This window comes from Amaranthus tricolor, chromosome 15 (assembly GCF_026212465.1).
Source record: "Amaranthus tricolor cultivar Red isolate AtriRed21 chromosome 15, ASM2621246v1, whole genome shotgun sequence".
NCBI lineage: Eukaryota > Viridiplantae > Streptophyta > Magnoliopsida > Caryophyllales > Amaranthaceae > Amaranthus > Amaranthus tricolor.
The window spans coordinates 1,306,518-1,329,354 of NC_080061.1; the positions used below are offsets into that span (position 1 = coordinate 1,306,518).

Consider the following 22,837-nt stretch of genomic DNA (forward strand, 5'->3'; position numbering starts at 1 on the left):
TTTTGATTAATTAGAAAACTAAATAATTAGAGTAGTTTTTTCATAATCTACTTAAAAAAATATTTAATATTAATATTTTATTTTCAATTAAGATAAAATCTAATTTTTAAAATGATATTTACCCCTTGATTACTTAACTTAATTACCGTGAGTTAGACTTTGACTCCAAAGTCAAAATGGTTAAAATACCAAAAACAGATCTTCCCAAAATAACGTCACTTTAAAGCTTCAAAATCCGAAATTACATAAATAGTCCTCCAATTTGATTAAAATTACAATTTTTAACACCTCGAAAATTAATATTTGGATTATCAGTTATAATCATACAAATCCTTCACATTTTCTCTCTCCTCTGCAAATCCTCCTTGTCCCTTGAATTAGCGAAAGATTTCTGGTTTTTTCATTTCATCGACGTTTTCAATCCCGTAATTCGAATTATTGAAAAAATCGAAGTTATCTTCGCTCAAATTTTCTGTAAAAAACGACGATTTTTTGCACAAATTTTTATTTTCTAGGGTTTTTTATATGTACATTGAGGCTTTAATGTCTTATCAATGGAGGTTGCCGTATTATCCTTTACATCATGGCATTCCTTCATTGTAGTTATCGCTGTAACTTTATTTTTCTCTATCTTCGCTGTTGTCGCTGTTCGATTTTCTCCCTTCTCCTCTCAGTCGTTGAGAGGTGGTAGGAGAAGAACAACGGTTTTCACGACGGAGAGACAATCGAAGGATATTATTATTAGTAGTAGTTCCGACTGTAACGGTGTCGTTTTGGCGGCGGCGAACGGAGGAGAAATGCCGTCGTTAGTTGCGGCGGCGGAGAAGCAGACAGGTGCCTCAATGATGGAGCAATTGGTACCTGAAATTACGACGCATGCACTCAGCTATTTGGATTATCCTAGCCTTTGCCGGCTTTCAATGACGAATTCGCTTATGCGGAAAGCTGCTAATGATGATAATGCTTGGAAAGCTCTCTATCATAAGGTATATCTTTGCTGACTTTATGAAGTTAGATATTGATCCATAAATTTATAAGGTTATACATAAACAGTGAAGATGCTAATCAGTGGGTTGGTGATGTAGTTGGAATTACATGATTCTTTCTTGTCTAATTTAGTCCTTTTCCTTCACGGCGTTGATGTAAATTGTGTAAATTTTGTTACCAATTATACTTCTGTTCATCAGCATTTGACTGTAATTGTTGTTGTTGTGATTTTGGGGTATTCTTGGCGGTTTTGTTTAGCAATTGGTGATTTGATTGGAATATTGTTGCTGGTAATTGTACAAGAATTTTGGTTTCAGTTAGTCATTAAAACTTGACTAAATTTCTGGAGGAATGAATAGGAAAAATAGTTGTAGTCTTGTAGATAAAAAGGCTGTCATTCGGTGTAGTTATTAATAAGTTATGAATGAATGTGTAATTGATTTTGGATAGGAGTTCTTGAGTGTTGGGGGTTGTATATAGGTGCATTGTGTGCTGAGTCGTTGAGCAGGTCCTGATGTATAGGAAAAATGATATTCAGAATTAGTCACAAGATTTGACAACATTTTTGGAGTTTTGAATGGAAAGCCCTTAAGAATGCGGTTTTTTGATGTTATTATTTTTAATTTTCTGATTTGGAGAGCCGGGTTGCCACTCATTCAGTGTTTTTAGTGTTCAATCTAGGTGCTTCATTGCTTACAAGTTGACAAGTTGTTGGTATATTTCATTGGACGTGAGTTCCGGTTAGAGAGTTTGATGTGCATTTTACTCGAGACTCGAGAGAGTGTTTAGGCATTCTTTTTAACGGGCTTTACTTCTAGCTAATATGTTCTGTTTTATGTTTTTACCCCTGAAGGGAACCTTTTTTAGGGCACACAGCATACCGTATTGAACCAATAACAATTCTTGCTTGTTGCTTCAGTGAGCTGTATTTGTTGTTCTCTCTGTGCCCTTCAGTTTGGTCCATTCTCCTTTCATGTGTGAGGTTTTTAATGTGTCGGAGGCGTGGAGGCAAACTCAAAGGGATGAACGGCTTACTTTGCAATTTTTCGATGTGATATGTATGGTTCTTTATTTTTTCTTGTGCTTAGAATATGCTTTTGAACCCCTTTGCATTAACCTTCTTGTTCTTTTTAACCCCGGCAAGCTAGCCATGATGGCTACTTCATTAGAATTTGCATCTTGAAATGTTGAAATATGCCACTTGTTAAAACAGTGCGAAGAAAGCTGTTGATACCTGAGCAGTATGGAGTATGCCTTGCAGATGATTTCACTTTTTTGTTCCCTTGTCCAGACAAAGAGTCGCAATCTGTTTTCTTAACTAATTTGGTTTAGGATGAATGTCTGTTGGTGATTTGGTTTATATGATTGTCTCTTTTACATTTGTTGAACTAGAAAAGAGATGGTATGATATTGTCTTGAACTCTTGATGTATTCTATATTTATCTGCTTATTTATTTATTGCTATGTTAAACTGTTGAGTAGCATAGACAGAAGAAAGATTTGAGGAAAACTATTCAATTTACTTCAATGCAATTTTGATTTGTCCATTAACTGCAATTTATAGCCTGCTGTCTGCTTTCTGGATGACTTGAATTTGATTATAATATACTAGTATAAAGTAGTGTATGTAAAAATAAAAGTTATGTGACTGATGTCATGCCATGCTTATGGGGTGCCTTCCAAAGATAAAATGAAACATTTATCGGAAAATAGAGTTCCATTTTGCTTTTTGAGACATAAAATGTTTGCTTTTCACGGATCACCTTTCAGCCATGTATCTGAAGATTTTATGTGAAGTTTGATAAGTTTCTCCTTGGTTGTTTATAGCCTATAAGGATATTGTTGTGTATGCTACATGAATTTTTTCTGATTAGATATGTATGTGTATTTGATGCTTCTTTTCAAGCTTCAGAAGCATGAACCTCGGAAAACTGTTGTAGTTGATTTTTGTTTAACTGTTGAGACTTGAGAGTTCTTTGCCCCCCTCTAAAATGGATCCCGTACATGATCTTTTTGTCCTTATGATTTCTTCCCAGGTATTTTAGCATTTTTCATATTCTAATCTCAACATACTTGATTCACCTTCATGGTATCTTTTAGGATTTTACTCTGGAACAAGACAGTGTCAGACCATCTAATGGTTGGAAGGCTTACTATGCAGCTACAAGGGCAATTGTGAATATTAATGCAGAATTCTTTAATATCATCAGGGATAGATCACTTCCAGCAATGAGTCGTTTCTGGCTTAATGCTGACTATGTGAAATGTATTCATGCTTCAGGAGAGCTCTTTACAGGGTATGATGTCCACCTTCTTTTTAATTGTAAATCTGATGTACTTGTATATTGTATAACTGCTGCTCCCTCTACCCTTGTTTGCTTATTTATGTGCTGTCCTGGAACTGCTTATTTGCTAACAAATATCAACGGTTAATTTGTGCACCTGTAAATGTGTCTTGACTCTTGACTTTGGATATGTCGTTGAGAAATTAAATTAAATTAGATGCACATGACTAAGTTGTCATTGAATTTGTATGTGGGTTAATAGATCATCTCTGAATTTCTATTTAGTTTTCTGTGTCAAATTCTTCATATGAGTAGCATTTCATACCAAATTATATATCGTCTTCTTTTTACGAGGGATTTGAGGTGGGAGCCTCACATAATAGGATTGGGTTAATGGAATGTATGTGTAAAAATTATAATGATTCTTATTGATTAAACTTCCCTTTATAAAATTATCCCTGTTATAATGTTAGATACATATATTAATTTTTAAAATGCTTTGACAATAAGGTAATTTTGTATAATATTAGTCTCATTTGGTACTTTCTTCTCGGTAAATAGAATAGGAATTTTCTTTTCCCGGTTGCTGCCGTTATGAGTGAAGATAATTCGCTAGCTAATTCGCTTTTTGAATTTGCAATTCGCTCAAAATGGCAAAAAAATTAGCCCATAACAGATTTTCAATTCGCGAGGAGATTAGCGAAGTCAAATGACATGTTCGACACAAAGAAAGATCAAGGCAGCATGTCAGATTTTCCTTCATACTTTCTTTACTTGGATCTGTTTTATGCTATATTAGCTATTGTCTTTCTTCTTTTCCAACTACGACCGTCAGACTGTAATATATTCGTACTTAGGTGGTCAAACTCTATAATGGCTGTTTTCCTCTTGCCATTAGTTATGCCTCATGCCACGAAGGGTCTGAAGAGATGAATTGTTCATCATTGGGTTTGTTGTTTTTCTCTAGCTGTGGTATTTGTTGATAAAATATGTTGGCAAGCTGCCATGTTGTGGTCTATCCTTCCATCATTTCCAAATTGCTTTTTGGGATCTCCATGGTGATATTTATCACCACAAAAAAAATTCGCTTGATGTATATCCTAATTTGGCTCATTGTAAACCAGATGTGTACATGATATCTGTCTTAAAATTTGCTTGGTTGTATGTTACGAGTAAAAAATAATTAGTTCTTTGATTAACGTATCTGTAACTATTTGTTTGTTCGTTGGGCTTTAAATAAACATTGCGAATTGAAAGGTTCTGGTGTACTCTTCTTTTTCTGGAAATATATAAACTAATTATATGGTATTCAGTTTTTATGGGAAGCTGATATATCCTTTTATCTTGTGCCAGATATAACGCAGTAATGGGTAGTTGGCAGATGGCGTTTAACTGGGAGCAACAAGCAGGTGGCTTCCAGATTCGTGATGTGCGGGCTAGAGTTCTGACTGACATGGCTTGGGTTACCATGAAAACCTTCGTTGACATGAATGCCGGTCCATACAACATGACTAATGTGTTCGAGAATCAGGATGGGAGGTGGTTCATGGTCCATCATCACTGCTCGGTGATGCTGGCTGACGAAGATGTGGATCAACAGATTATGCATGCATAAGTCAGGTAGAAAACAGCTAATAATTATGAATATAGTAGAAACTGGAAAAAGAATACAGAATCATTTATCTTCAGAGAGGAATCAGTTGGGAAGTAATTGTGTCCATTTGAATGACCCAATGAATTTATTATTACCCTCAAGTTTTGGCTGCTGTTTCACGAAGGCATCTTTGAGAATGTTGTATTTATTTCTTCGCCCTTCCAATTTTATTAATGTTCTTTTTCATTCTCGCCAAGTTTCGTGTTGACCTATCCATAACCCCTCCATAGATGGCAGATCAAAGATTTAAGTTGGGATTCTGAAGATTACACCATAAGACGTAAATGAGATTGTTTGCTATTCCTTCGATTGAACTATATATCTACTAAAAAGATATATAGAACAGTTTCAGGTAGGGACTAATTGATACTTTTGTTGGCGGAAACCACAATCCGACCTATAAATAGCTACTAAAAACATATTATGAAAAATAGTTTTAAGATTAGTTCTTTAGACTGAATTTGGAAGGGTTATTGATGAGTAAAATTCAGATTGACTCTAAGATTCTATTGGCGGAAACTCGAGCAGTATTGGCTCCTCACTTTCTCACGAATTGTGGAGCAAGTAAACTCGTTTTATCCTTTCAAGCAACACAATTGACAAGTCTGTTTGTTTATCAATGATGATAATTTGGCACTTGTTTCGAGTCAATTTGACCAGACTTGAAATTAACTCATCATACAAAATTAAGTTGTGTTGGTCTTCGCCAGAAAGGATTCAACTTCAAAGACGGCTAATTAATGTAATTTCCCTATAAATCCACGAGTTTATATAATTCAATTAAAGTTCAAAAAATTTAATGATTTATTGTCATTATTATCATACATTATATACTAAAAAGTTTAAAAATGCACAAGTGTTACAGCTAAAAAGAGTTTGCTAAATGAAATCCATTCATTGGCTAACAAAAAATGACATGACATTGAACTTATTAATTTTTTTTTGCCATTAAAGTATTTTTGACTAAAATTTAATTAAAGTTAAATTGAGTAAATTAGATAATATAACATACTGCATAATATATTATTGACATCATATCATACTATACAACATATATTATACAAAAAAGTTTGAAAAATTGCAAGTGTTTCAACTAAAGAGAAAATGAAACTTATTTATTGACTAAAGAAAACTAACATGAATTTTAATCTTGACCAATATCTCTACCATTGAAGTATTTTGACTAGCATTTATTTATAGTTAAGTTTAATATTTAAATAATATAATATACTACATAATATATCATTGACAATTTTAAATTTTAGAGATAATTAATACATATGCCTGTCAAAATAGAATGTTTCTACTGCATAATATCTATAGCTTTATTTTTTTTCTCATATCATGTGTTTATGTATGTCGATGTTAAAAAACCGTGCATTGCATGAGTTTCTACACTAGTAAACTAAAATGTCGATGTAGTCATTTCATAAATAATTATATTTACTTTTTAAAAAATTTTATCAGCAAGATTCTAATAAAAAAAAAACTAATATGAATCCACATTTCCAATTATTTATTTTTACTTTTACCACATTCACTAATCTAGCATAATTATTTATTTCAAATAATTGATGTCTTTTAACTTTTCCCACATTTCAAATTATTTATTTCAAATAATTGATGTCTTTTAACCTTCAATTATAAAAAACTATTAATAAAACTAAATTCATAATTTTTTTATTTATCTAGTTTATTTAATGTTTAGCCTTATATTTCAAATAAATCTAGCAATTTCAAATAGCAAATACGACAATATATCCTAACAAAGAAAAATTATGTAAAGTATTATAAATAAATTAAGTCAGAAAACGTTACAACAAGCGGTTCTATGGTCTAGTGGTTAGGACATCGGACTCTGAATCCGATAGCCCGAGTTCAAGTCTCGGTAGGACCTTTTTCCCTTCTAAAAAGCAACTTTTATCCTTTTGCGTTCTCTCAAACCTCAACCACTAGACCACAACAAAGGAGTAAGGAGTGTGGAGTGTGTGTGTGTTGGAGTGTGGGTAGAACAAAAAATGAAGACATTTGTATGTTCATCACCTTCTCCATCCCTCTTCTTCGTCAATAATCATCACTCTAATTCTTCTTCTTCTCAGTTTTTACAGTTGAAATCTACCCACCAACATAATAAAGTTTCCCCTTTTATCTGTTTGTCTTCTTCAACTTCTTTTTCTTCATCTGTTGTTGATGAACAACAAGATTCTCCACCACCATCCTCTTCAATTTCTGAATCTTTTGATGATGATAACAGTGACCTTGATGCTTTCCCTTTGAATTTTAGGTACTTTTTATTACTGTTTCATGTTTTCCTAAGTTTGTTTGTTTCTATATATTTGTCTTTCATGATAATGAGCTGATGTTTCCTACTTTATTAATTAGATTAGAGTAGGATTGTTGGGTGTTTATTTAAACTATTCTTTTAGGAATTGTTTTGAGGAAATTAGGAACATGGGGTTTTTATTTTTGTTGATTTTTGGTTTATGAGTAATTACTTACTTTGAGCAGTGCATAAATTGGGTGGAAAAACAACATTAAAATTGGTATGGCAGGGTGGAAAGAAGGATGAAGGTTAAGAAATGGGATAGAAAATTTGTCCCTCTTTGTGCATTTATCATGGTAGAGGATATTATATCTAGCCAAACACAGTCTTATAAACCGAATAAGATGATTTTGTTGGATTATGCTCCAAAATTAGTTTTTCCTATTCCCACTCTTGTTGCTAGTTAGTTGTTAAATTAGTGGTTAGTAGTAAGGGGAATGGATAAGTTAGTAGGTTTATTTATGGGAAGTTAGTTGTTTATTGAGATTATGATCTAGTGTTCAATTAGTATATGGTTAGTGATCTAATTTTGGTTGGTTAGGAGTTTATCTATAAATAGCCCTATTGATATATTTTGTAATTGTGAAATATATGAAAATGTTGTATTTTGGCTAGTCCTCTACCCAGCTTATAGTTTTCTATGGCGGGATACACCGGTACGATGATGATGATTAGTCGTTTGGCTTGTTTAAGTTTCTATTTTTTACTCTTCTACATATGCTACAGATTTATCAAGTTTGCCTGTCATGGGGATTGTTATGCATGTTTTGAAGTTGGAAGCTTTAACATGATTTAAATTGCTACAAGAGTTCAATGGTGTTTTTAACAAATGACAAGCATTAGAACAAACAATATGACATATTTTAAAAGAATTAGAAGAGAAAGGTGGGGTAGGGGAGTGATGAATCCTTTCTCTTTAGATATGGGGATGAGAATGGGATGGAATGAAAGTATTGCTTTTCTTTTCACTTAAAATATATCAAACCCTCCCGAAGTTTGAATGATTTAGAAGGAAAACACAATCACACTCCTTCCTGCTTCCCCCTCCTTTCCCCCCTGACCACCATTGCTAGAAATACAAACCGTGAGGGACTCAATAAAGGGTTCCAGCTTTGAAGATATGACCTTGCAGTTTTTAAATGACGAACTAAAAGGAATGTGCTCCTTGCACAATTTAGAGGTTAAGAAGTCCATTAGATGCCATTTTTGTTTATTTCACTTTCAAGTGTATCAATGTATGTCTTATAATAGCTTAACTATTGATTACATTGAAACTTGAATGACAACTCTGTCGAGAAAATAAGGGCATTATTTTGTTTTCGATGCATGGTTAATGTTGAGACTGTTAGTGTATATAACAAATCTGGGGCCTCAACCATCAGCTTAAGTTTTTGGTTGAGTTAGTTCCTTGAATGATTACTGTACAGCTATACTAGTCTCAAGTCTCAACCCACCACAATTGTTGCATATGGCAATATGTAGTGATTGTATTGTCAATACTCCATAGTTCCAAAAGAAATGGGCTCTATTGTTGAATATCTCTATTTGGATTCTCTTTATTAAGGCTCATTTGCATCAGAATGTGGTGTGTTTGTGTGCATTTGCTTTCATCTTATTGTCATCGTGTATGTATAGTGGTTGTAAGGCTTGTGGAAGAGAGGAGATAGAAAGAGGTTGCAATGGTGATGGTCGGATCCAAGGTGGGATTGCTACAGTCCCCGGTTTTGGTTGGTGGCCGATAAAGGCTTATAGGCCTTGCCCTGGTTTTGTTGCATCGGGTGGAAACTACAGACGACGTGGTCAAAGCATGGATGAAGTGGCATTTGGTGGTGGCAAAGGGGGAACTTCCATGGATGATTTGGATGAACTCTCAGCAAAGTATGATTCTATCTTTAACTTTGCTTAATTACAATGTCAGCAAAGTATGACAATTTTGGAAACTACTGTTGCAATGGTCAAGTTTTTGATTATGATTTGCAGATCTCAATTCTCCAATATACGTGTCTTAGGTATCTGTTTAACAAACAACACTGGATGAAGAATTACACGCATTTGCTAGTTTTAAGCTAGTTGTTTAAGTCAACTAAAAGGTGGGTTGACTGAAAGCCAAAAACCAATGTAAATGCCACCCATAGGCCATAGTAGGTTTTTGTTCTTTTTGCTTAAAAGTCAATTTCAACTGACTTAAAAGTCATGTTGTAAATCTTTTTTGCTATTTGACCACTATAAAAGCAAAAATCGAAAAATCAATGAAAAAAATTATTTGCCAAACCCTCTTTTAATGAATGTGATTCCTTCACAACTTATAGCCATAGGGTACAAGATTACTGCACTTGTTATGTTCCATATTTTTACAATAGTGACCCGGATTTGATATCATAGTTTTAGGCATTCAATTGTTGCTGTAATATTTTGGCTTTCTGTCTCCGATAACGCCTTTTTTTCCGCAGGAAGAAAGGAAAAAATAGAAGGCAGTTCAAGGGTTAGTAAACCATCAGCAAATTGATCTGTATTCTATGCTGTGGTGTTGGATTGATGTGAAAAGGGATTGCTTTTGGAAATTTTCACTGAAGTCTAGTGGAGAAAGCCACTGGTGAAATTTTGTAAATTGTCATTAATATAAAGAATATATAGCTTAACCCTCCACATTAGGGGAATACTTTGTTCTAAACATTATGTTTCCATTTTAACAATTTCAAAATCTCTAATAATTATGTTCTTTTTATTCTTGATTGAATCTTGAGTTTTTGTCACTGTTGCACACAAAAGTAAGATCCTAGGAATTTACCATTGCTACTTTCAAGTTAGAGCCGAAAGTTTCAATGGCCGCAATCTTCTTATCTCTTTAGATTAGGTCCAACTGCCCTCACACCTTGATCATAGCTTCTATTGGCGAAATATGTTCAATATTATGATGATGAAGGTTCTTGAAAAGCTAAAACAAATAAGATATACAAAAACCAGCATAAATCCGATAAATTTTGAATTCGAAAGAATCTGAACTGATTTCTGGGGCTGCCATTGTTTTGTCTCAGCCCTCAGACATGAGATTGGTAATAGATGCGAAATAGTTGGCCAATCGAAGCTACATCATATATACTTATCAGACAGCAATCCATGTATCATTATCCTCAAAATTTCACAAACCTTTTAACTAACTAAGATGAAAACGATGAATCAAAAATTGTAATATTGAGTTTCTAGTCCATTTACAAACTAAATAGCTTTACAATATATTTAATCTGCAAGTGCTAGCTAGCATATAAAAACAAGCACGGGAAGAGTTGTACAAGAAATTGATATTGTATAGAATACATTGTTGCTATTGGTAGAAATGAATGCATGAGAATCGTTCAGCTACCCAATTTGAAAGCATCTACAAAAAGCCCTAAACAAACTCCCGCTTTCCAATAGTTGATCAGCACAATTAAAGATTGCAGTCTCGTACTTGATGATGCTGTTCTTTTGTACATGAGCATACCTATTCCCTCAATGGCAGCAACTACGATACCAGCAACTAATACATCCCAATCACCTGTCTGACCAAGTATTGTTGCTAATGCATTGGCAGTGTAGAATCCCAGTAAAAGAAGGAAAACCTTCATGGGGAAATTTTTTCTAGCTGAATTTAACTTTCCAAGCAGCTGTCTGCCACCTGCAATCAAAATCCTACTAAGCCGTGTTTGACCAAGACCAGGAGAGTCCTCATCAATGTCATTATCCTGACTACCATTAGTGGAAAATCCACCGGTGTCTAGAGCGAATTTGATTCCGCAACGACGCCTTCTCCCTTGGAGGCTGCTCATAAAATAAAGGGAAGGGTAAGAGGGCTTAAGTTAGACAACAAACCAAAGTTGACATCTGAGTATATACAACTAATAAGGCATGATTTTAAGACAATGAACCCAAAAGGGGATAGTTCAACTATATATCAACGCAACAAGCTCCTTGGATAACATGGAAAAGAAGGCATTCAAGCAACTTACTGACTAATTCAAATGACTGCATATTAATTTTGCAAATTAATCTCTCAGATTATATAATTTAGCAGGCTTGCCTAGATAAATTTACAGCTTACAGAAGCACAAATCAGATGAATGACATCAAGTGGAATAGTGTAGAATCAAAAATAAAAAAAAGAAAGGGTAGCTTCAGTAGGTGACCACATTTAGGAGCTGCAGAGCTGTTTTCAAGCATCAAGCAACTACAAAAGTTTGTAGATTTACACAAAGGGAACAGCATCATGGATGTAAATAACTTCACCCTAAGTTTAAACTTAACAACTAATAATAAGACCATACAGTGATAAGTCGTATCACCTGTATTACATTTGAGAAAGTTGAAGCTTAAAAATACTTCAACAAACAAATTAATCTTTCAGAAAACCAATATGTTATCAACCAAAATTCATCAAGCAAAAGGTTACAGTTTGTTCACCAGAAATAAAAATACTGACTCAAGTTTTAAGCTCCAAAAGAAGTTAAGAGGTCTACCCAAACTCGAAGGACTTCTTCAGTAAAGAAGGCCAATACGCATATACTATTTTGAGCCATAACCATCAAAAAGTTGTCAGTTGTCACCAAATGTACATTCAAAATTGGATGCCCGCCAAACCCCAATATTTCATACTTCTGAGCAGTGAAATAGTTCAATTCAAACTGTTGATTCCTCTCATTTGGGATCATCACAATGAATCACCAAACTAGTAAGCCTCAATGGACTCATGTCCAGTTTGGTTGGGGATAAAAAATCACAAACAAGTAACCCAGTCTACAAGGTAATGTTTACCAAACTAGTAGAGTGGAAAACGCGATTTATGAAGAAATTAGATGTTTTCGGATATAATTTCCACCACGTAAATTGAGATGGAACTTTCCATTACACAAAATCATTACCATTACGGCATTACCTCATCCATAACCTTCTAACAAATAAGCCACAGCATCAGAATTCCGATTCTGACTCGAACACAAGAGGTAATGGGGAAGGGTGAGGGCAATGGCTACAAACAGCAACTCAGAAGTAACAAAATCACTTCTAATTTAAAATGCAACACACCTCAGGAAACAAAATTAACATCATATCACAAAGAAGGCAACAGAACATAGCAAATCTCATTAAACTTAGATACTTCTTTTAGCTCTACACACCTCCTCTTGGGGAAAGATGGTGATGGTGGAGTAAACTTTGTCACAGCCTGGCTAATCATTATCTTGTTCCTTTGGTAGGAGTATATCGTTGAAACATGATGCTGCATTAAATACATTTCTTTACAAAGCAACAGTGACAATGCCTGCAATATTGGAGTTCCCATCTCAGAAATCTGATATACATCAACATTGCAAATTTTTAATGACAACCTTAAACAGAAATTATTGATTGCAAAAATGTCGAACAAATCACGTTTTTACTAAACCCTAAACTAGTTACATATAGATCAATCCAATATCCTTGTAAGATTAAAACAGTTAATTGTCACAAATCTTGCCCAGTTGAGCTTAAAGAATCCAAAAAGGAAAAGACAAACACCAATTATTTTGGTTAAAAACCCTAATATTTTTAAAATTTTAGGATTTAATCGAAAAAAGAGTGAAGGAAGAACTTGCCTGGTAAATGAGGTAGGGGAATGAATAATGAGTGCTATTATAAAAAAGCGAGTGAATATAATAGAGCCATTGAAGAAGTTGATGAAGGGATAACAATGGCGGACAGACGGTTATGGGGAGGTCGACAGGGCGACTGGATGAGTCATTGAGTGAAATGAAACGCCAATTATTGTACGACTTCTTATTGGTTTCTCAATCAAATCAAAAATAGTAAAATAAACTAAAAACAAGAGGTGAATCCCACAAGTTCAAAAATAAAATTGTACCTAAAAATTAGAGGTAAATCCTACATGTCCACATAAAATTGTACCAAAAGTCCAAAAGAATAATTTTTTAAAAGTGAAAATTCATTAATTTTTTATCTTTTACAAATTTAGACTCATATGTAGAAGTAGTATTTTATCAAAGAGAAAAAAAATAAGGTGTAATATATTGTGAAAAATGAGAAAAAAAAATTAAATAATAATTAGTTTTTTATTATTATGAGTAGAATATAGAAGATATTTTTTATTACTCCAATACTTACTACATTTCTTATTACACATGATTTAATATATATTTTGAAGGAAAAATTACATAGAATAATCCAATCTATTCATAATTTTTCTACAATAATCCTACCTATTGATGAACTATGAATAATCCAACTTTGGGGTATTTTCCTAAAATAAACCGGATGATTTGTTATAACAAGTTCTATTTTTAAAAAATAAAATGTCGAAAAAATGTCAAAAAAAAACATTATGATTTTTTTTATTACTTAAACTTTTTTATGTAAATTTTTAACATTTTTCTCAATTTAAAATTAATTTTCAGTTTATTTTTTGGTGAATTACTTACTATAGCAGGTCATCGGGGGTTACCCAAGTTTATTTTAAGCAAATACCCCCCCAAAGTTGAGATTATTCATGGTTAATCAATAGGTAGGATTATTGTAGGAAAATCATGAAAAGGTTGGATTATTCTAAGTAATTTTTCCTATTTTGAAATTATTATTTTTTAACTACACAAAAAATTATGAAAAATAAATATTAAAAATTAGATTTTAAAAAGAATAAAACAAGATTTATATGACTATATTATTTCTTTTGTATGAGTTGAAGTTACTGAAACAACATTGAATATGATTATATGAATAATACTTCTTTCTATTCAGGCAATATTTTAACCTTTAATATCTGCAATTCTTCATAATTAAATTAAAAAGAAAAATTTTACATGGTAACTCTGGAGTTTTGGGTTTTTTATGCGGTAATCAAAACTTTTAAAAAATTCACGTGGTAATCCTGAGGTTTACCAAATTGTTCCACCGTGAGATTTTTGCACATAAAACGTTAGCAAACATTAATTTTGAAGCTTTAAGGCTGGTGTGCACCTATTTATCTGACTCACCATTTCAAATGCCATCAGTCTTAACCTTTTCCCAGAAACTTAAACCATAACTCTACCATCTTTGGATTTGAGGGGAAAAATATGATTTGGATGAAAGATAGTAGAGTTAGGATTTATGTTTTGAGAGAAAATGTTGAAACTGATGGCATTTGAAATGGTGAGTCGCATAAATAGATAGGCGTACACTTGCCTTAAAACTTTGAAATTAACGCTTGCTAACATTTAATGTGCAAAAAGGTCACGGTGAAACAATTTGGTAACCTCAGGGTTATCGCGTGGATTTTTTAAAAGTTTTGGTTACCACGTGGGAAACCCAAAACCTCGGGGTTACCACGTAGAATTTTCCAATCAAAAATTACTCATTCCTCTTTGTTTGTCCACTTTACTCTTTGTATGCATTTCAAAGCAGATTTTGAGCCTCGATATCTTTTAGTATGCATTATAAAAAAATGTAAAAATTATTAAAATTCTTTGCATTAAGACGAATCTAACAAGATCCGACATGAATATATTTTGTTTTCATTATATACTTTACGAATCAAATTTAAATTTCTCTTTTCTAAAGTGGAAAAACTTAAAGTGAACAAATAAAAAGGAACGAAGGTAGTATAAAAAATTAATATTAATAATTTTTGCATTGAGACACATCAAACAAGATTCTACATAACTATATTTTAACTTATAAATTAAGAATAAAATACAAATTAAGAGTAATAAGTGAATAATGATAATAATAAATAAGACTGTTTAACTCAAAATAGGAGGGAGTATAAAAAAGTACTCCGCAATTACTATTGTACAATGAAGAATTACATGATTTGCTAGTTTTAAGCTACTTGTTTAAGCCAACTATTATACAGAGTTTGGTAAATAATAATTGTTGGTTATTGGTTACCGGTTTTTGTAAGAGAAAATATGGGTTAACAAGCAAAACCAATGAAAATGCTACCCATAGGCCATAGTAGCTTTTTTGTTGTTTTTTTTTTTTTTACTTAAAAAGTCACTTTTCAACTGACTATGTCATTTAATAACATTTTTCGTCTATTTGACCAACATACAAGTTATAATCTAAAAACCAACGAAAAAAACCATTTGGCAAACATACCCTAAACAAACGTGATTCCCTGTTCAAAACTTATAGCCATAGGGTACAAGATTCCTGCACTTGATATGATCCACATTTTTGCAATAGTTACCCGAATTTAATATCATTTTTTAGGCATTCAAATGTTGCTGTATTACTTCGGCTTTCTGTCTACGATAACACCTATTTTTTCCTGCAGGAAGAAAGGAAAAAATAGAAGGCAGTTCAAGGGTTAGTTAAACAATCAGCAAATTGATCTGTATTCTATGCTGTGGTTGAAAGCGCAAGCCTCAAAGAGGTTCAACAAAGAAAAACAAATGAAAAATATAATGCAAAATGAGAACACAAGTGTTTATGAGGTATCTTGAATACCTTCCCCTCAAATGTAGTTTATTATAATGAATTCAACAATTACAAGTATAATAAACTCCCTTGTCTTGAGAACAATCTCTCAAGACCACAAATACTAAAGCAAAGTAAGAACACTCTCAAGTTTCTAACAATGCAATAGCCCTCTCAACAATATGTGTGTTTGTGGTGTGTGTTACTATGAGTGATGAATCCTTTTTATATGCAAAGTATTCATCAATCATCACTCTTAGTATTCCCTCATAAATCACCATAAACTCACAATTAACATCCTAATTAACTATGACAATTAACCATAGTAATAAACATCATAATAAACATTACATTAAACCAAGAAGTAATGCTCTTATTCAATGTCTACACAGAAATTCTGACCAAAACAGAATCCAATGTAGTCTTCTGATCTTCCGCTCGACCCGAGCCACTACCTCGCTCGGTCGAGCGAGCTTCCAGAGAAGCTACTGACTTGTTCTGCACACATTGCTCGACCCTCGCTCGACCGGTCGAGCCACCCCCGCTCGACCGAGCGGTTGTTCGAGCCACTCACAGTCAGCCTCTCTTCTTGTTGCTTTGATCAAACAACTCTCATCAACCGTTCCAAATCTTAAACCACCCATATTCGACACATCTTTATCGACCCTTTCTAAAGTACACGACAAAGCATGTTCGACTATATGTTTAAAGTGAACGTCATCACTAAGATTATTGGCACTTGCTTTAACACTGTGGTGTTGGATTGATGTGAAAAGGGATTGCTTAGTGAAATTTTGTAAATTGTCATTGCAAATAAAGAATGTATAGCTTAACCCTCCACATTGGGGGGGAATACTTTGTTCTAAACATTATGTTTCTTTTTAACAATTTCAAAATCTCTAATAGTTATGTTCTTTTTATTCTTGATTGAGTTACACACAAAAGTAAGATCCTAGGAATTTTACCATTTGCTACTTTCAAGTAGAGCTGAAAATTTCACTGGCTGCAATCTTCTTATCAATTTAGATTAGGTCTAACTGCCCCCATACCTTGATCATAGTTTCTATTAGCGGAATATGTTCATTATTATGATGTAGGTTCCTGAAAAGCTAAAACAAATAAGATATACAAAAACCAGCATAAATCCAATAAATTTTGAATTCGTAAGCATCTGAACTGATTTCTGAGGCTGCCATTGTTTTGTCTCAGCCCTCAGACATGAGATTGGTGATAGATGCGAAATAGTTGGCCAATCGAAGCTACATCATACACTTATCTGACAGCAATCTATGTATCATTATCCTCAAAATTTCACAAACCATTTAACCAAGATGAAAACAAGGAATCAAAAATTGTAATATTGTGTTTCTAGTCAATTTACAAACAAAATAGCTTTACAATATATTATATTTTCAAGTGCTAGCTAGCATAAAAAAAAAAAAGAACAGGAAGAGTTGTACAAGAAAGTGATATTGTACAGATTACATTTATGCTATTGGTAGAAATGAATGCAGGAGAATCGTTCAGCTACCCACTTTGAAAGCATCTACAAAAAGCCCTAAACAAACTCCCGCTTTCCAATAGTTGATCAGCACAATTAAAGATTGCAGTCTCGTACTTGATGATGTCGTTCTTTTGTACATGAGCATACCTATCCCCTCAATGGCAGCAACTACAATACCAGCAACTAATACATCCCAATCACCTGTCTGACCAAGTATTGTTGCTAATGCATTTGCGGAGTAGAATCCCAGTAAAAGAAGGAAAACCTTCATGGGGAAGTTTTTTCTTGCTGAATTTAACTTTCCTAGCAGCTGTCTGCCACCTGCAATCAAAATCCTACTAAGCCGTGTTTGACCAAGACCAGGAGAGTCCTCATTGATGTCATTATCTTGACTACCATTTGTGGGAAATCCACCGGTGTCTAGAGCGAATTTGATTCCCCAACGACGCCTTTTCCCTTGAAGCCTGCTCGTAAAATAAAGGGAAAGGGTAGAGGGCTTAAGTTAGACAACTAAATCAAATTTGATATCTGAGTATATACAACTAATAAGGCATGATTCTAAGACAATGAACCCAAAAGGGAATCGTTCAACTATAAATCAATGCAACAAGCTCCTTGGATAACATGGAAAAGAAGGCATTCAAGCAACTTACTGACTAAATCAAATGAATGCATATTCATTTTGCAAATTAATCTCTCAGATTATATAATTTAGCAGGTAATGTATGCCTAGATAAATTTACAGCTTGCAGAAACACAAATCAGATGAATGACGTCAAGTGGAAGTGTAGAATCAAAAAAAGAAAGGCCAGCTTCAGTAGGTGACCACATATAAGAGCTGCAGAGCTGTTTTTAAGCATCAAGCAACTGCAGAAGTTTGCAGATTTACAAAAGGGGTACAACATCATGGATGTGAAGAACTTCACCCATAGTTTAAAGCCTTAGAGGGAACTTAACAACTAATAATGAGACTATAAAGTGATAAGTCGTATCACCTGTATTATGTTGGACAAAGGTGAAGCTTAAAAATACTTTAACAAACATATCAATCTTTCAGAAAACTAATATGCTATCAACCAAAATTCATCAAGCTAAAGGTTACCGTTTGTTCACCAGAAATAAAAATACTGACTCAAGGTTTGAGCTCCAAATAAAATTAAAGGTAACATCAATAACTAGTCCAACACAAACCCGTTTATATCAAGGAATAGAAAGAAAGAGGTCTACCTAAACTGGAAGGACTTCTTCAGTAAAGAAGACCAATACACATATACTATTCTGAGCCATAGCCATCAAAAACTTTTCAGTTGTCACCAAATCCGCATTCAAACTTGCATGCCCCCCAAACCCCAATATTTCATACTTTCGAGCAGTGAAATAGTTCAATTCAAATTGTAGATTCCTCTCACTTGGAATCATCACAATGAATCACCAAACTAGTAAGCCTCAATGGACTCATGTCCAGTTTGGTTGGGGATAAAAAATCACAAACAAGTAGGTCAATCTACAAGGTAATGTTTACCAAACTAGTAGAGTGGAAAACGCGATTTATGAAGAAATTAGATGTTTTCGGATATATAATTTCCACCACGTAGATTGAGATGGAACTTTCCATTACACAAAATCATTACCATTACGGCATTACCTCATCCATAACCTTCTAACAAATAAGCCACAGCATCAGAATTCAGATTCTAACTCGAACACAAGAGGTAATGGGGAAGGGTGAGGGCAATGGCTAAAAACAGCAACTCAGAAGTAACAAAATCACTTCTAATTTAAAATGCACGACACCCCAGGACACAAAATTAACATCATATCACAAAGAAGACAACAGAACATAGCAAATCTCATTAAACTTAGATACTTCTTTGCAGCTCTACACACCTTCTGTTGGGGAAAAATGGTGATGGTGGAGTAAACTTTGTCACAGCCTGGCTGATCATTATCTTGTTCCTTTGGCAGGAGTATATCGTCGAAACATGATGCTGCATTAAGTACATTTCTTTACAAAGCAACAGTGACAATGTCTGCAATATTGTAGTTCCCATCTCAGAAATCTGATACACATCAACATTGCAAATTTGTAATGACAACCTTAAACAGAAATTATTATAGAAAATCAGTTAAATGTCGAACAAATCACGTTTTTACCAAACCCTAAATTAATTACATATTACTTGTAAGATTGATTAAAGTTAAAATATTCAGTTAATTGTCACATTTCTTGCCCAGTTGAGCTTAATCGAATCCAAAAAGTAAAAGACAAACACCAATTACTAACCGGTGGTAACGAATAAATTTTCACAATTATTTTGGAAAAAAACCCTAATATTTTTAAAATTTTAGGATTTAATTGACTAAAAAGTGAATGAAGAACTTGCCTGGGAAATGAGGTAGGAAATGAATAGTGAGTGGTATTATAAAAAAAAGCGAGTGAATATAATAGAGCCATTGAAGAAGTTGTTGAAGCCTCGAAGGGATAAGAACATGAACCATGAACATTGAAGATGACAAATATATCCTCTTCACGATATTATGTTTTTTTTCTCCATTTGACAATCGGGGAGGTTGACAGGGCGACTTGTTGAGTGAACATGAAACACCAATTATTGTACGACTTCTTGTTGATTTCTCGATCAAAAATGCTCTCTCTAATTACTTATATTTTTTTCAATTTAAAATATTTTAATTTAAGGAGAAAGAAATTTAATTAATATTTTTGACACATATTTAGAAAATAAAATATATCTATATAAGATCTCGTTAGATTCGTCTTAATATATATATTTTTTAATTATGTATTTTTTATAATTTTTTATTATGCGTATTTAGAGATATTGAGGTTTAAAATTTGCATTGAAAACTATGCAAAAAGTAAATAAAAAGAACATAAGGAAACGGAAAGAGTAGTATAATAAACTAAAAATAAATAAATGTTTGGGAAATTCTTTTCATTTGTGATAAATTAAGGAATATATTACCGATAAACTCAACTATCCTCCATTTTATTATTGTTTTGTTAAAAAATTAAATTTACTTAGTTGTTAAATGAATTTGACCAAAAAATAAATAGACAAGATAAATAAATGAAAGAAATAAGTAAGATAAATAAGTATGTGGATGGAATTATAAATACATAAATAAAGTTATAGATAAATCAATGAGACATTAGCAATTTAGGAAAATGAAAAGTAGCGTTTATTTGGTAAAAATAGGTGTAAAATTAACTATTTTTAACATAAGTAGCTGTTAAATATCAATAAGTTGCTGTTAAAGATCAATAAGTACTGTTAGGAGTGGAGTATAGTAAAATTAACTATAATTATTTGCACTATAACATTTCTCATTTTTAGGTACACCGGTACACCACCGTTAAATTAACTATGAAATTGAGGTAGAGTATATTGAAAAATAATTCTATGCTAAAATTAAAGAATATGAGAAATTACCTAGAATAATCTAGATATTTTATTATTTTTTTATAACAATTCTATTTATTGATTAACTATGAATAATTTTAATTTTAAGGGTATTTGCCTAAAGTAAACTTGGGTAACTCGATGACTTATTACAATTCATCAAAAAAGTAAACTAAAAATTAATTAAAAATTAATGTGAAATTAGAGAAAACTTTTGACATTTTTTAACATTTATGTTCAACGTTTTTTTAAATATTTTTTTGACATTTTATTTAAATTTATCCTTTCTTTTAAAAAACTTGCAATAGCAAGTTATTAGGTTACATGGTTTACTTTAGGAAAAAGCGCATAAAATTAGAATTATTCATGGTTAATTAATAGGTGAAATTATGGTAGAAAAATTATGAAAATATTGGATTATTCTTTGTAGTTTTTCCTAAAAAAATATTTGCAAACACCAAAAATATGAAATTAAGATGGAGTAAATTAAAAAATAAAAAAAATTGTACCTAAAAACAAGAGGGGAATCCTACATGTCCATAGAAAATTGTACCAAAATTCATAATTATTTAAAGTGAAGATTCATTATTTTTTTAAACTTTTACAAATTAAGACTCATAATTTAATGCTTATTTTGATAATAAATACTCTTTTTTTACTACTTGAAAAATTATGAAAATTAGATACTAAAAAAATTAACATTCAAGAAGAATATAAAAAATTTATATGACTATATTATTTCTTGTTCAAAATTACCAAAATAATATTACATATAATTATATGAATAAATATATTTCTATTAAAAACAATGACTCAATGAGTATTGTGACTTCCTCCTATTCAGCCTAAATGTCCCATTTGACTTTTCACACTTGCGAGACAACATTTTAACTCTTAATATCTTAAACTATTCTTAATTAAAAATTATAAAAAATTGATATTAATAATCTTTGTATTGAGACGAATCAAACAAGATCCCACATGACTATGTTTTAACTTATAGATTAAGAGTAAAAAATATAAATTAAAAGTGATAAGTAAATAGTGCAAAAAATCAAATGAAACATTTATGCAGAAGGAGGTAGTATTAAATAAAAGGAAATAAACACGAAAAGTAAAAAGATAAAGGTGGAGTAAATGTTTCCAATTTTTATATATCGCCACCCCTTTCATTTTATCGCCGCCACCTGAGTAAATTACCAATTTGCCCTTGGATTTTTAAAAAATTACGATTTTGCCATTGAACATAAAATTTTCTACATATACCACACTCCCACTAAAATTATTCTCACCACAACTAAAAACCAACTTACAAAAGCTAATTTTCGGAGCAAAATTAAGTTCAATCCGCAAATTATTAATCAAAGTAATTTATTTTTAATTTAATTAGTTGCAAAAATAAAAAAAAAAAAACTATGAATCGCCCAGATCTAGGCGATTCATTATAATTTTTTTTCCGTATGTTTTAGAATAATTATTATAAATTTTGAAATATGTTATTATTGTTATTGTTATAATTGTTGTTAATGTTATTATTATTAATTTTATTATTATTATTGTGATTGTTATTTTTTTTATTATTAAATATATGTTTATGTTTTGTTTTATAAATTATTAATGTAAATTTGTATGTTGTAATGTCTATTTATTTATTTTTTTAGTAAGTTTTATATATTGTTATTAATATAATAGTTATTAATAATTTAATTTATTGAAATTTAAAAAAAAAATATGAATCGCCCAGATTTGGGCGACTGGAGCCCGGTTCAGTCGCCTAATTTTAGGCGACTAAACCGGGGTCCAGTCGCCCAATTCTGGACGATTCATAAATAATTTTTTTATTATTATTTTTTTTCGTATGTTTTGGAATAATTATTATAAATTTTGAAGTATGTCATTATTGTTATTGTTATAATTTTTGTTAATGTTATTATTATTAATTTGATTATTATTATTGTGATTGTTATTTTTTTATTATTAAATATATGTTTATGTTTTGTTTTATAGATTATTAATGTAAATTTGTATGTTGTAATGTTTATTTAATAATTTTTTTTAGTAAGTTTTATATATTGTTTTTAATATTATAGTTAATAATAATTTAATTTATTGAAATTTAAAAAAAATAAATAATAAATAGGTGATTATTATTTTTTATTTTTTTTGTTTTAATTTTGATTGTTAAATTATTATTTATGTTTGAATTATTAATTTATTATTTGGTTTTTTTTGTTTTTT

The 22,837-nt window shown here is 31.9% G+C and overlaps 4 protein-coding genes and 1 non-coding gene across 10 annotated transcripts; 3 read left to right on the plus strand and 2 right to left on the minus strand.

Annotated features, from left to right (window-relative positions):
* Positions 1-291: 291 nt before the first annotated feature.
* On the plus strand, positions 292-5,122 carry LOC130800881 (F-box protein SKIP8-like). The gene is made up of 3 exons (XM_057664600.1): positions 292-986; positions 3,088-3,284; positions 4,626-5,122. Exons 1-3 carry the CDS (start codon positions 555-557, stop codon positions 4,885-4,887), a joined length of 891 nt encoding a protein of 296 aa, XP_057520583.1. The 5' UTR covers positions 292-554; the 3' UTR covers positions 4,888-5,122.
* Positions 5,123-6,751: 1,629 nt separating this feature from the next.
* Positions 6,752-6,823, plus strand: TRNAQ-CUG (transfer RNA glutamine (anticodon CUG)). Its single transcript has one exon. It is a non-coding gene; the product is annotated as a tRNA-Gln (tRNA).
* On the plus strand, positions 6,758-9,986 carry LOC130800884 (uncharacterized). Of its 5 annotated transcripts, none has more exons than XM_057664603.1 (4): positions 6,758-7,210; positions 8,885-9,127; positions 9,259-9,339; positions 9,700-9,986. In XM_057664603.1, the coding sequence occupies exons 1-3, from the start codon at positions 6,945-6,947 to the stop codon at positions 9,317-9,319; spliced, it is 570 nt and encodes a 189-aa protein (XP_057520586.1). In that variant the 5' UTR covers positions 6,758-6,944; the 3' UTR covers positions 9,320-9,339; positions 9,700-9,986. The 5 variants fall into 5 exon arrangements, 4 of the variants coding, with proteins under 4 accessions (XP_057520586.1, XP_057520589.1, XP_057520588.1 ...); XR_009039505.1 differs by having other exon boundaries at positions 6,860-7,210; positions 9,230-9,339; XM_057664606.1 differs by lacking the exon at positions 9,259-9,339.
* Positions 9,987-10,413: 427 nt separating this feature from the next.
* On the minus strand, positions 10,414-13,057 carry LOC130800882 (ycf20-like protein). Of its 2 annotated transcripts, none has more exons than XM_057664602.1 (3): positions 12,856-13,057; positions 12,400-12,542; positions 10,414-11,047 (listed from the first exon to the last, which is right to left on the minus strand). In XM_057664602.1, exons 2-3 carry the CDS (start codon positions 12,513-12,515, stop codon positions 10,603-10,605), a joined length of 561 nt encoding a protein of 186 aa, XP_057520585.1. In that variant the 5' UTR covers positions 12,516-12,542; positions 12,856-13,057; the 3' UTR covers positions 10,414-10,602. The 2 variants fall into 2 exon arrangements, with proteins under 2 accessions (XP_057520585.1, XP_057520584.1); XM_057664601.1 differs by having other exon boundaries at positions 12,400-12,572.
* A 3,899-nt stretch (positions 13,058-16,956) lies between these two features.
* Positions 16,957-19,551, minus strand: LOC130800885 (ycf20-like protein). Its single transcript, XM_057664607.1, has 3 exons — positions 19,462-19,551; positions 19,065-19,237; positions 16,957-17,641 (listed from the first exon to the last, which is right to left on the minus strand). The coding sequence occupies exons 2-3, from the start codon at positions 19,226-19,228 to the stop codon at positions 17,197-17,199; spliced, it is 609 nt and encodes a 202-aa protein (XP_057520590.1). The 5' UTR covers positions 19,229-19,237; positions 19,462-19,551; the 3' UTR covers positions 16,957-17,196.
* Between the last annotated feature and the right edge of the window lie 3,286 nt (positions 19,552-22,837).